This window comes from Coenobita brevimanus, chromosome 65 (assembly GCF_032717465.1).
Source record: "Coenobita brevimanus isolate Jiangsu-jjx chromosome 65, ASM3271746v2, whole genome shotgun sequence".
NCBI classification, from domain to species: domain Eukaryota; kingdom Metazoa; phylum Arthropoda; class Malacostraca; order Decapoda; family Coenobitidae; genus Coenobita; species Coenobita brevimanus.
Window position 1 is genome coordinate 32,957,708 of NC_137018.1, and position 14,305 is coordinate 32,972,012.

The 14,305-nt window shown below is 43.9% G+C and overlaps 1 protein-coding gene across 1 annotated transcript in view; it reads left to right on the plus strand.

Moving 5' to 3' along the window:
* The window catches only part of LOC145405103 (uncharacterized protein KIAA2013 homolog), a 458,993-nt gene that overhangs the window by 137,939 nt on the left and 306,749 nt on the right, over nucleotides 1-14,305 (plus strand). The window contains exon 6 of the mRNA XM_080276618.1: nucleotides 10,700-10,823. Within this exon, the coding sequence (XP_080132744.1) occupies nucleotides 10,700-10,823 (124 nt within the window). The remainder of the gene's footprint in view (nucleotides 1-10,699; nucleotides 10,824-14,305) is intronic.

Genomic DNA, 14,305 nt, shown 5'->3' on the forward strand with positions numbered 1-14,305 from the left:
ACTGGACCCATTTCACCTGCACAGGACTTGCATCCAGAGAACATTACACAAATACCTGGACCTGCTCCTTATGCTCCTTTCCCCCACCCACTAACCCCCCAACCCCTCTCCTACTTCCTTCACACCTCCTCAGCCTAACCCTCTAGTTCTTCCCACATCATCCAATCTCCCAACTCCTCCCATTCCACCCCAATCTAATCCACCCCAACTCTTAACTCTATCACAAACTTCTTCTACACCCCCTCCCCCCCATGGTGCAGTACCCAATGCACATCGTGCCCACAGCATTAACATTCTTCAAATAAACATAGATAGCATAAACACCAAAAAACAAGAACTCACACAATTCAGCAGACATCAAAACATACACATTGCCTTCTTACAAGAAATTAAACTATGCAGAACACAAAAAACACGTGCTTTTCATAATTTCACCACCATCAGACAAGACTGGGCCAACGGCGGTGGACTCATTACCCTGGTACACCAGTCCATCAACTTTTCAGATTCTAGTACACACAGAAATTCACTTCTGCCCGCACATGACACCGCAACAGAAGTACAATCAGTTAAAATACGCACTGGCAACAAATCACACTTAACAATCACCAGTACGTACATTCCCCCCATCATCCCCCACAGTACCACAGTTACTCTTCTCAAATACACCTCATCTGTAACATACCCAACATCATCCTGGGTAGTGATTTCATGGCCAAGGTGTCATCCTGACATGTCAACAACCATGACACACAAGAGATAATCTTTTCATCCTCAACAATCTCCACCAACATACACATATCCCACACCAAGCCTTCTTCCTCCCATCATCCCCAGACATCACCCTTTGCTCCCCAAACCTCACCCCCACAACATCATGGAGAGTGGTCAAAACCCTTGGCGCTGACCACATCCCAGTCATCATCACTACCAAAACCAGAATCACCCCAGCTGGCTACAGACACACATACACTAAATATAAGAGAGCCAACCGGGAGGTCTTCACAACTGAAACAGAGCAGCACTTTGAAACATTATATGGTACACCCATAACAAACATCAACACCGCTGTTCTCACTTTCAGTACAATTATTCAAAACGCAGACAAAAGACACATCTGTAGAGGCAACAGAAAGAGACACAGCGCCAACTTCACACCAGAAATTCAAGGCCTCATCAGTCAACGCAACACACTACATCACTCCCCAACACCGCTTACACAAGACATCAAATAACAAATACAAGAACTTAACCTGCTACATGCCAGTGCTGCTTTAAAACGGTGTGACATAATTCCGTGCCCAGTGCCAGTCGCATTTTAAAATGGTTTAAAATAAAAAAATTCACTTTGACTGCATTTTTCAAGATTCGCAGATAAAAATTGGCAGGTACGTATGGTAACTGTTCCTCTACCATCCCCCTGGCTGTCAAGGCCATACTCTCACTTGCTGCCCCCCTCACGCTCACTCTGTCTCACTGCCTGTGTGCCTCACCCAGTGCTGTACATAGTGAAGGCATTTTGTAAATATTTTCATGTAAGTTTAAGTTGTAAATATTTTCATGTAAGTGTAAGGACTATATAGTAAAGTCAAGTTGTAAATACCTTCTTATAAGTGCCAGGACTGTACGTAATAAAGTCAGGTTGTACTTATCTTCAAGTAAGTGTAAGATAATACATTCACAGTTAGAAAGACACGCAAATTGTGATAGATGTTGAAGTAATAAGTAATCAGAAAAATGTACTGAACATTGCTATAACTTCCTAGCATAAATACCTGAGTATGCCTTACATAGAAAACGGCTTTCTCTCACCTACGTGGTGAGCGTGAGAGAGCGGTTGTACCTGTATACAAGTATGCAGGATTCAATAAAACCCATTTCCGAACCTCGGTGAGCATTTTAATGGTGAAATTCGTTGTTTCCACATCAAAATCTATAATTTTAGAAAAAAAAAAAAAGGTCAAAAAATGGCCGGCACTGGGATGATCCATAGGGCTAAAAATAGCTGGCACGTGGCAGGTTAACACTCAAATAAACAATAAAATATCAGAACAGCAAACACTAATTTGGAATAATTATCTCCAAACATCATCATCATCATCATCATTCGGACCTCCTTTTCCACCCAAGGGCAGGGTGAGGAGTAGCAACGTCCAAACAGCACAAACTTGCCCAAATCAAATAGGTCACACTTCCATTCACTCATCATTCAAGCCCCCGGAATCCTGGCTTTACCGGATACGCCAAAAACATTCACCACATTCTGCAGCTTCACACAGACTTATCCGATTGAGTCAGTCCGGATGCTGCCATGCTCAAGAGGGGTGCCAAAATCCCTGATCATGCACTTCTCCTCACAACATTCATCCAGCCAGCTCGATCTCTTGTCAGTTCCCTAGCCTAACCAACTTCCAAACCTCTCTTCCTCAAACACTCATCCATCATATCTCTGCACTGTCTCCTTGGCCTACCTCGCCTCCTTCCTCCTTCAGATTCGCTCAGGTATACCTTTTTCACCACTCTATTGTTATCCATTCTTTCCACATGACCATACCATCTCAGGACACTCTCTTCGATTCTGGTGTCCACCGACTTCCTCACTCTGCACCTTTCACGAATCACATTCTATCGTATCCTGTCCACCCTCTGTACTCCACATACATTCCTCAGCAGTTCCATCTCCACTGCACTCACTCTTGACTTTTCATTTGTCATGCCACACCATAGTCTCACACCCATATGTTAAAGTTGGCACCAACACTCCCTCATGTAAGCCTTGTTCAGCTGCAGCACTCAAGCCTCTGTTTCTTATCAAGGCCTTCATTGCACCAGCTACTTTTCTTCCGTGTGTCAGTCTACTTTCAACTTCTTTTGCACATTTTCCTCTCTTTTCTATCACTGTACCCAAGTATTTGAACTCTCTCACCAATTCCAGTCTCTCTCCATTCACTGTTACATTGCACTGGGAGTCACCTTCTCTCTCAATAACCATCACTTTACTCTTTTCTACATTTACTTTCAAGGCACGACGCTCACAGACATCAGTAAAACTCTCCACTAGCCTACCAAGTTCTTGTCTGGTACTAGTAAGCAGTACTGCATCTTCAGCATACAACAAATTTGAGATATTCCATCTATCACCATTCATTATCAGTGCCATCCCTCTCTCCATTACTCGTGTTTTTCCTTCTCTCATCACCCCATCCATGTATATATTGAACAGCCATGGGGACATCACACAATCTTGTCGCACGCCCACACCGATTGTGAACCATTCACTTAGATGCCCATTAACCCATACACATGCTTCACTACCATCATAAAAACTCTTGACAGCACCTAGCGGCTTACCATCTACACCTTACATGCACAAAACTTTCCACAGTCCCTCTCTGTTTACTTTGTCATTTGCTTTTTCCAGATCCATGAATGCCTAAACACCTTAAGGTCCTTCTCACAAACCTTCTCTGTTATCTGTCTCACTGCAAATACTTGATCCACACATCCTCAGCCACTCCTAAAGCTACTCTGTTCATCGCTCACTAGGACTTCTGATATCTCTCTTACTTTATAATAATTCTTCCATATACCTTCCCTGTCACACTCAATAAACTTACGCCACAATAATTCTTGCACTCACTCTGCTCACCTTTACTTTCGTACAGGGGTACAATCACAGCCTTTTTCCACTCTACAGGCACAGTTTCACTAATCCGTGTCTTCTTACATATCTCTAGCAAACATTTCATTCCACTCTCTCCACTAATAATAATAATAATACATTTTATTTTCCTTTTCCCGGCTTCCACTCTCTGACAGCCTGCAACATGATGGGAAAATTATTTGTTGCAACGAGGCTTCAGGTTGATGTTGTGTTGCACGAATATTTTTCCTCGGAATATGAAGTAATTTCGTGGATGAGAGGAGTGGAAATGAGTTAGCAAAGAGGAGTATGTGGAGTTAAGTGGAGAGAAGGACAGACAAATGAGGAAGTGAAGGAGCGTTGTGGTGTGCATGTGGATGTGGAGCATGTAGAGTTATGTGGAGGGACAGACAGACAAACGAGGAAGTATTTCTGCATACACCCCATCAACCCCAGCTGCTTTCCCATTTTTTCAGCCGTTTCACAGTGCTCTTCACCTGTGCTAGTGTCACGTCTCCTGGCACTGCATTCCTTCTCTGCACCCCCCCAAAACCAATCATGTTTACAGCCGCTCTGCTGTCTCTATTCCCATTCATCAGGCTTCAAAATATTCTTTCCATCTGGTCCTTACTTCATCTCCATGGGTTAGTAACCTACCACTCTCATCCTTCACACCATCACATTTCCTTCTGCTTTCACTTCTACATTTCCGCACTTCTTTCCAGAATAACTTCCTATTTTCAGAGTAGTTCGTATTCATTTTTCTTCCCAGATCATCATTTACCTCCATCTTTTTCCTCTTCACTAGTCTCTTTATGTGCTTCTTGCTCTCAGTACACTCAGTTCGTTTTTCAACTGAACCCCTATCCTGTAACCAAACACTTTACCATAAAACAAACACCAGCAAACTCTACAAAACACTAAACAGCATGACTCTTTCCAACAGCAACACTACACATTCACACGCAGCCATCACAACAATAGACACCATACTTTCAAACAACAGTCGTTAACGCATACATTCCCCCCCAGTCGTCCCCCGTAGTACCACACAATTACTCTCCACAGATACACCACATCACTAACATACCCAACATCATCCTGGGTGGTGATTTCAACGCCAAGTAGTCGGCCTGGCATGTCAACAACCCTGACACAGACAGAGGGCTGGTACTACAATCCCAGACAGATCATCTCTTCATACTAAACGGTCTAGACCAACATACCCATATCCCACACCAAGCCCTCTTCCTCCCATAATCTCCAGACATCACCTTCTGATCACCTCCCAATCATCATCACTACCAAAACCAGAATCACTCCAGCTGGCCACAAACACACATACACTAATTATAAGAGAGCCAGCTGGGAGGCCTTTGTATATAACTGAAACAGAACAACATTTCAAAACACTAAACAGTACACCCACCACAAACATCAACACCGCTGTGAACACTTTCAATACAATCATACAAAACGCAGACAAAAGACACATCCCTAGAGGCAACAGAAAGAAACACAACCCCAACTTCACACCAGAAATTCAAGGCCTCATCAGACAATGGGACACACTGCGACACTCCCCAACACCCCATACACAAGACACCATACAAGAAATACAAGAACTCAACACTTAGATAAACAATAAAATATCAGAACAGCAAACACTAAACTGGAAATGTTACCTCCAAACACGTGACCACAAAACAAACATCATTAAACTCTACAAAACACTAAACAGCATCACACTTTCCAACAGCAACACCACACAATCACACGCTGCCATCACAACAACAGACACCACACCCTCAAACAAACAACAAGCAAACACTCTCATCAATCACTTTTCACAAGTCAGCCATCTAAACACCCATCCCGAAGACTGACGTATCATCCGACGTAAGAGAGAGTTCCCCACAGACCCAGACTACGCACCTTTCACTTACAACCAGATGAAGCACATCATCAACAACCTCAAGCACTCATCTGCCTGTGGACCAGACAACATAAGCAACATTCACCTTAAACACCTAGGACCACAAGGCATACAAGCACTCACCAACATATCAAACTACAGCTACTCACACAACATAATACCCAACATCTGGAAGCATGGCAATATCATCACTATCCCTAAACCCAACAAAGACCCCACATTACCCTCCTCACATCGCCCCATCACACTCCTCTGCACCCTCTCTTAAAGTCACTGAACAACTGGTACTACAAGTAGTCACACCTCACATTCCCCTAGCCCAGTCACAGCATGGCTTTAGGCCACTACACTCCACAAACACCCTTCTTACACACCTTACAGAGAGAGTTTTTGATGGCATGAATTCAGCTAGGCCACCACACAGAACACTCCTAGTCACACTAGACATTAGCAAAGCTTTAGATGCCATCCCCTGCCACAAACTCACAAACAAAATACTCAACACAAACATGCACAATAACACAAAAAGATGGCTGGCAAACTACTTAGCAGGCAGATGTGCACATGTAACATTTGCCGGTCAGTCTTCTAACATCAGAAACTTCACAAACGGCGTCCCCCAAGGATCTGTTTTGTCCCCTACACTCTTTAACCTATACATGCATGATGTACCCACACACCACAGATACACATAGCTTCCTATGCAGATGATATAACACTTACGTGTACACACCAAAACGCAAACACAGCTGCACACATCATTCAACCTTACCTCAACACACTACACGAATGGTTCACCACAAACAGGCTCAAAATAGCCCCAGCCAAATCTACAGTGACTCTTCTCACAAACTGGACAGCAGAACACAGTCACATCCCACACCTCACCATAAACAACACCCCCCTACCACACACACACACACACACACACACACACACACACACACACACACACACACACACACACACACACACACACACACACACACACACACACACACACACACACACACACACACCTTCGTGTAACATACAATACATCAATGTCACACACATCACAACACATCACAAACATTAAAAATAAAATAACACCAAGACTCAATGCTTTGAGGTTACTTGCCGATACAACATTCGGACACAACAAAGAAACCACCACCAAAGTATACAAACAATACATACGTTCAGTGATGAATTATGCAAGCCCTGCCTGGGCTTCTAATCTCACCAAAACACACTACAACACTCTACAGACCATACAGAACAAGACCCTAAAAATAGTCACAGGCTGCACAGCTACTACACCCACAGACCACCTACATCAAGAAACCAAAGTCCTCAAAGTCAAGGATCACCTAGACATGAGAGGCACCCAGTTTCTTGCTGCAGCCTTCACCAACCCACAACATCCACTACAGTACATGGCAGGACATCCACCCACACCAAGGAACATCAAAACAACACCCAGTACATGATACTATACACAAATACTCTCATCTCTCCCCCCTTGCCCACCTTAGACCAGCTTCCAGAAGCATATCCACACTCAGATCACTCGCTGCTCCATTCAGTCACTTAAAGACAACACACAGCTTCATGCACGGCCTCCTGACATCCACCCATCTGAATCCTATCTTCCTCGTGAGGACAGGGTCCACCTGGTCAGTCTGAGATGTGGGCACCATCCAGCCCTCTTAAGCTACCAGAAGAGGCTGGATGACTCCGTCGCTGATGCCTGTCCAGGATGCAATACAGCACCACATACTATTAAGCACATTATGGAAGACTGCATTGCACACAATCACCTATGCCAACAACACAACATACACTCTTTGAGAGCTCTGTGGGAAAGCCCGGTCTCGGCCATGACCTTCCTAAGGGATACGGGGCTGTTCGGCCAGACTGCTTAGGGAACAACTACTACTACTACTACTTCCCACGCCGTTGTGGCAGACTGCACATGGCAACTCTCCCTCGTCTTTGACAGTACTGCCACCAACCCTAGATGTCATCACTTTTGTTTTATCTGCATTTACCCTTAAGCCCTTGTGACCCATACCATCTCTCCACTTCGTAAACCTTTCCTCCGCCTCCCTTTCGTTCTCTGCATTTAACACCAAATCATCAGCATACAACAACTCCCATGGGAGTCCATTTCTAAAGTCACGTGAAAGGGCTTCAAGTACCACGATAAACAACATGGGACTCAAATCTGACCCCTGATGCATACCAGCATTCACGGAAAACCCATCACTCAAATCTCCATTCACTCTTACCTGGATGCGAGCACCCACATACTTAGCCATAACCACCCCAACCAGCCACTCCTCCAATCCAAGCTTTCTCATTGCCCACTTCACCACCTCTCTAGGGACTCTGTCAAATGCCTTTTCCAAATCAACAGAAACAAAATAAAGATCCCTTCTCCTACCAATATATTTTTCCTGAAGCTGTCGAACAATGAATATGGCATCAGTGGTCCCCCTACGTGGCATAAACCCAAACTGCATCTCATCATTATTCACTCTTTCTCTAATCATACCTTCTAAAACTCTCTTCATTACCTTCATTATCAGATCTAAAAGCTTTATACCTCTATAATTTCCCCTTTCCAGGGAATCACCCTTCCCTTTATACACATTTACAATTACACTCTTCAGCCAATCATGTGGGACAACACACTCAAATATAATCCTATTTATCAGGTCCGTGACTAACTTCACCCCTATATCACCAGAGGCCTTCAACATTTCGGCGGTCAACCCAGACACACCTGCTGCCTTCCAATCCTTCATCCTGCCTATTGCCTCACTCACAGTAGCAGCATCAATCAAAGGCCAAGGACCAGATACTGGATCTGTTGGCTCCAAACCTTCTCTGTCCCAGTCAAACTCCTCATTCAACAACCGGTTATAATGCTCTCTCTGTGCATCTTTAATATCCTCACTGTTCACCACTACCCTTCCTTCATCATTCTTCACACACTGCTCACCTATAATATCCTGATTATCCCTTTTCACCTGACCTGCCACCCTAAATGTCATATTTTTCCTTTCCCCATGATTTAGGTTATCAAGTAAAAGTCTCTGTGACTCAGACTTTGCCCTGTATACCTCTCTTCTAGCCCTACACTTGGCAGCCAAATATTCCTCTTTGCTGCCACCCTTCTTCCATTCCCGGAAAAGCCTTCTTTTCTCCTTAACTGCAGCTTCTACACCCTCATCCCACCACCAAGTTACTTTATGTCTTGGTGGTCCTCTTGTCCAACTGCATGTTACATCAGTAACTCTCAAGAGATTGTTCATGAGGGCTCTGTACTGTTCATTAACGCCTCTGTCTACAGCTCCCTGTTCAACCACCACTCTCCTCAACTCGTTATAGAAGGCATCCCTTACTACTTGGTTTTTCAGCTTCCATATTTTCCTCCTAGGTACCTAAGTCCTCCTTTTCATCACTCGTTATTTAAGCACCATATCACAAATTAGTAGTTTGTGCTGGTGCATACACTCTTCACTTCCTATAACTTTAACATCCCTCACTAACCTCCTATCGGCCCTCCTAACCAGAAAATAATCTATCTGACTGCTATTTTCCCCGGACTCATACGTAATTAACCAACTGTCTCTTTTCCTAAAATATGTGTTGCACACAATCATGTCCGTTGCCTCCCCAAATTCGAGTATCCTTTCCCCTTCTGAATTCCTTATGCCATACGCACATCCCCCATGCACTCCTTCATAACCTTGTGGTGCTTCACCTACATGACCATTTAAGTCCCCTCCCAAAACCACTCTCTCATCATCCCGCATACCACCCACTACATATATTAAATCATTCCAAAATCTATATTTCTCTGTTTCATCCAATCCTGCCTGTGGAGCATATGCCAATATAATCACAGCTATCCTTTTACCGAACAGAATTTTCACTACCAATATCCTATCGCTTACTCTCAAAACATTCATAACATATTCCACCCATTTCTCCGCAACCATCACACCAACACCTCCGTATCCGTCTGTCTCCCCTTGCCAAAACAGCTTATAGCAACAGTCCTTCCCAACAGTCTTTCTGGCTGATCCACCCCTGTACCGGACTTCCTGCAAACACTCCACATCCACCCACCTACTACTGAATGTCCCAACGACTTCCCCTGCTCTTCCCCTCAAACTTCCCACATTCCATGAACCCACCCTCATCCCCCTGGGTGATTTACTGTCCTCAGGCTTGCTTTGAAACTTTTTCTTGTGTTTTGTCATATTCAGTATTAATAAAGGTGGATAGACATACCACAGACCCCACTCACTGCACAGTCCCAGGTCCAGGCAATGGATCTGGGACCCATAGCCCACCAGCTTACCAGTGGCTGTGGTATTGGCCTCGGGGCACCCTGCCAGGACAACTGCAGGGACACCCTCCAAGCGTGCCTTGGCACTGGAACTATCCCGCCATTATACACCCACTGATAGGGCAGCCTCCTGGGGCGCTACTCCCAGGTTCGGGCCCCTCTCTATTGGGCGGAAGCGACAGCCTGGGAACCACAATGCCCTGTACCCTCTAGCACAGGCCTGAGCCCCATCTCGCCCTGGACCCACGATCTATGCTGGTGGAACCCCTGTCACGCCTCCTCCCAGAAGTCCGCCACTAGGTAGCAGGGGCAAAGTTTTCTGGCCGCATGCCCTTGCTGGTGCCAACCCCTGTAACGTAGTGGGATACGTTGTGTGAAATGTAAAGTGCATGTGGTGTAGTACATAGAACAGTTAGAGGAAATGTTTGGGAGAGTATGCTGGTCTACTCTCCATGTTACTGTCACACTGAAAATGTCAGCAAAGGGGGATGGTTAGATAGCTAGTGAAACAGGAGCTCCAGCTCTCCCTATCAATAGCATTCCCATTCCCCTCGGGAGTAACACCCTGTTTGGCCTGTGCTACGGGCTAATATGGATCAACTCTACTGTTTTGTTAGTCTTATAAAGTATATTGTTGAAGTTATTACTGTCTGTATTATTCATTTTTACCTTATTTACCGTATTTATCATCATTGTCATTATCGGTGTCATTGTCATCATCCTGACTCTTTTGCCTGTGAAGAATGAACCTTCATAATGAAATTTATTCCCTCAGACTGCAACATGGGGAGGGAGAACATGAGTACAAAGTGGTGACTGGTAGCATGGAGACCCCCAGTTCTCCAGGCAAGGTTATACCCATAGCCATTGTCACCTTGAAAGTTCCTCCCAGTCTACAGGTAATGTACAACAGAGTTTAGTCAAATGAAAAGCAGGACCAGCATTGCCACAAGCATCATTTCAAAACTCCTCATCATAAGCAACCTTTTTTAATTGTTAGAAAATCTAGTCCATATTACAGTAAAGATTTGCATATTAAAGCACCATTGCTACTATAAAGCTGATTTGCCAGTTTTCCTCAATTTATAGTACAGCTCCATTTGGAAGAAAAAGATTTGATATTCAAGACCACATCCATTCCTTGATGTATAATGAGGACTAACATACACCTTCGCCATATTGGACTAACTGGGAGCAAGCCTGGTCCGATAAAGTTGATAGTCCATTTAACACACACACACACACACACACACACACACACACACACACACACACACACACACACACACACACACACACACACACACACACACACACACACAGTGTTTTATTGGAGAGTTATGGATCAGAAATTGAGGAAGTGGTACCATTGGAGAGAAGGAGAGAAGAGGGTATAAAAAACAACAAAAAAAAATTGAAAGTGGCGTATACAAATGTTGATGGTTTAATGTTGGTAAGGTTAGAAATCAACGATTTCTTGAGGGTACATGAACCTGATGTTATGTGCTTTATAGAGACCAAGTTAAGAGAGGATATTGATGTCCATATGCGAAATGGTAAATACAAACTGTGAAGATGAGACAGAAAAGAAAAAATGGGAGGAGGAATGATGATAGCAGTGAAGAACAACCTAAATGTAGATACTGTGGAAATGGGAGAGGGTAGGGCTGAAGTGATAAACAGGAAATTAGAAACTGGCAAGAATGGCAAAGAGATATGGCAGTAGTGTATGTTCCCCCTAAGACAAGAGCATGGAATGATGATGAATACCAGGAGATGTTGTCAGACATAGCTAGTTATCTGTAGAAAGTGATTGAGAAAAGCAACATATAATTTTAATGGGTGACTTTAATTGTAAAGAGGTGAACTGAGAGGAATGGGATTCAGGAAGCAGTGAAGATTCGTGGGGCACTATATTATTAAATATAACAGTAAATAATATGATGACTCAGTGGTCAAAAGAAGAGACACGATTCCGAGGTGAGAACACACCAGCAAGATTAGATTTACTGCTAACCAAAGAACCCGACATAATCTTTGAAATATCTGCATCCTATAGGACAAAGTGATCGTGTGGTCATTGAGTTCCAGATGATAATAGGGAACGTTGTGCCAAGAGACGAACTTTATAGGCAGGGAATATACAACTTTGGGAAAGCAAGCTTTACAGGATCGAGGAAATTTTTCAAAAATGCTGATTGGAGAAAATTCAGAGAAACAAGAGAGATACAGAGGAAGTGGGACATCTTTCTAGACCTGTATAATTCAGGAGTGGAAAAATATGTGCCAAGAGTAAGGGGGAAAGAAAACAGGAAAAAGGAGTGGTTTAATAGAAGGTGTTTGATAGCAGAAAAAGAGAGGGACACAGCATGGAACAGCTGGAGAAAGAGAGGTAATAACAGCTGGAGAAAGAGGTAATAACAGAACAAAGAAAGAATATAAAAGAACTAGAAATGAATATACAAGAATACGTAGAGAGGAAGAAAGGAACTTTGAAAATGGTATAATAGACAAACATAAGGATGAACCCAAACTATTTTATAGATTTGTCAATGGCAAATTGAAACAAAAGGAAGGTATCACCAAACTAAAAGTAGAAGGAGAGGTCTGTAAGGATGTGTAGATTGGCTTGGGAAGAGGGAAGGGTTCCAGAAGACTGGAAATCAGGTATAATTGTTCCTCTATACAAAGGAAAAGGGGAGAGAGAAGTATGTGGTAACCATAGGGGTATTTGCCTTCTTAGTGTGACTGGTAAAATATATGGTAGAATACTCATTGATAGGGTTAGGCATATGACAGAGGAGCTAGTTGGAGAAGAACAAGGGGGATTTAGGAAGGGAAAAGGGTGTGTAGATCAGATATTTGTTCTAAGATGTTTAGTGGAGAAGTATCTAGAGAAGGGAAGGAAAGTGTATGCTGCCTTCATGGACTTGGAGAAAGCTTATGACAGAATAGATAGGCAAGGTATGTGGAAGGTATTGAGAATATATGGAGTGGAAGGGAAATTGTTGAGTGCTGTGAAGAGTATGTATGAGGGAGCTAGGGCTACGGTGCGAGTGGATGGTGAGCTGAGTGAGTTCTTTGATCTCAATGTGGGACTGAAACAGGGGTGTGTGATGTCTCCATGGCTGTTTAATATATACATGGATGGGGTTGTAAAGGAGGTGCAGGGTAGGGCAGTGGATGTGGGGGTGGCCTTAATGAATGAGGGTGAGATTTGGAAGCTTCCGGTGTTGCTGTTTGCTGATGATATAGTATTGTTGAGTGAAGATGAATGGGAGTTGCAAGGTTTGGTGAATGAATTTGGGACAGTGTGTAGGAGGAGGAAGCTGAAAGTTAATGTAAACAAAAGTAAAGTTATGGTGTTTGAGAGGAATGAAGTCACAGAGTGTGCAGTGAGATTGGATGGTGGAGATATGGAGAATGTGAGTGCATTCAAGTACTTGGGTAGTGTGATGAGTAAGGATGGAACTTTGGGGGATGAAGTACGTGAAAGGGTACAGCAGGGAAGAAAGGTTGTTGGTACACTGAAAGCAGTGACGAGAAATAGGAAGGTGAGTATGGAAGTTAAGAAATCACTGCATGATGGTATTGTGATCCCTACCCTGACGTATGGAAGCGAGGCGTGGACCTTGCAAGAGGGGAACAAGCCAAGAGTGAGAGCAGTGGAAATGAGTTACTTGAGAGGAGCATGTGGAGTGACGTGGAGGGACAGGTTGACGAATGAAGAAGTGAAGGAACGTTGTGGGGTAGATGTGGATGTGGTTGAAAAGATTAGGAGAAATACACTGAGGTGGTTTGGACATGTGGAGAGAATGGAGAATGAAAGACTGACTAAGAGGGTGTATGTAGGTGAGGTGGAGGGAGGGGGAGGGAGAGGTAGACCGAGGATGAGGTGGAGGGATGGAGTTGAGAGGTATATGAGGGAGGGGGGGGTGAGTTGGGGGGAGGGGAGTCAAATGGTGGGTGACAGAGTGACTTGGAGGCGTTTTGTCTGCGGCCACCTTTTGCGGGATTAGGGCGTCGGGCTATAGATAGATAGATAGATGTTTCCAATTGGTTTTCACAAATGAAAGGGAGTGTGTGGAAGGGGAGGGAGTGACTAGAAATGCAGTGATAAAGATATAAAAGTGGAAGTACAGGAAGTGTATAAATAACTGGAAACTCAAGATGTAAGGAAAGCCCCAGGACCAGATGGAATCTCTAATTGGGTACTAAAGGAATGCAGAAAACAACTGGCGGATAAGATTCACAGTTTAATTGTGTGTTCTCCGGAAGAGGGGAAAGTGCCACAATAATGGAAGAGGGCGAATGTGATACCAATTTATTAGGGAGGAAACAAGGAAGAACCCTTGAATTATAGACCAGTGTCCCTAACCAA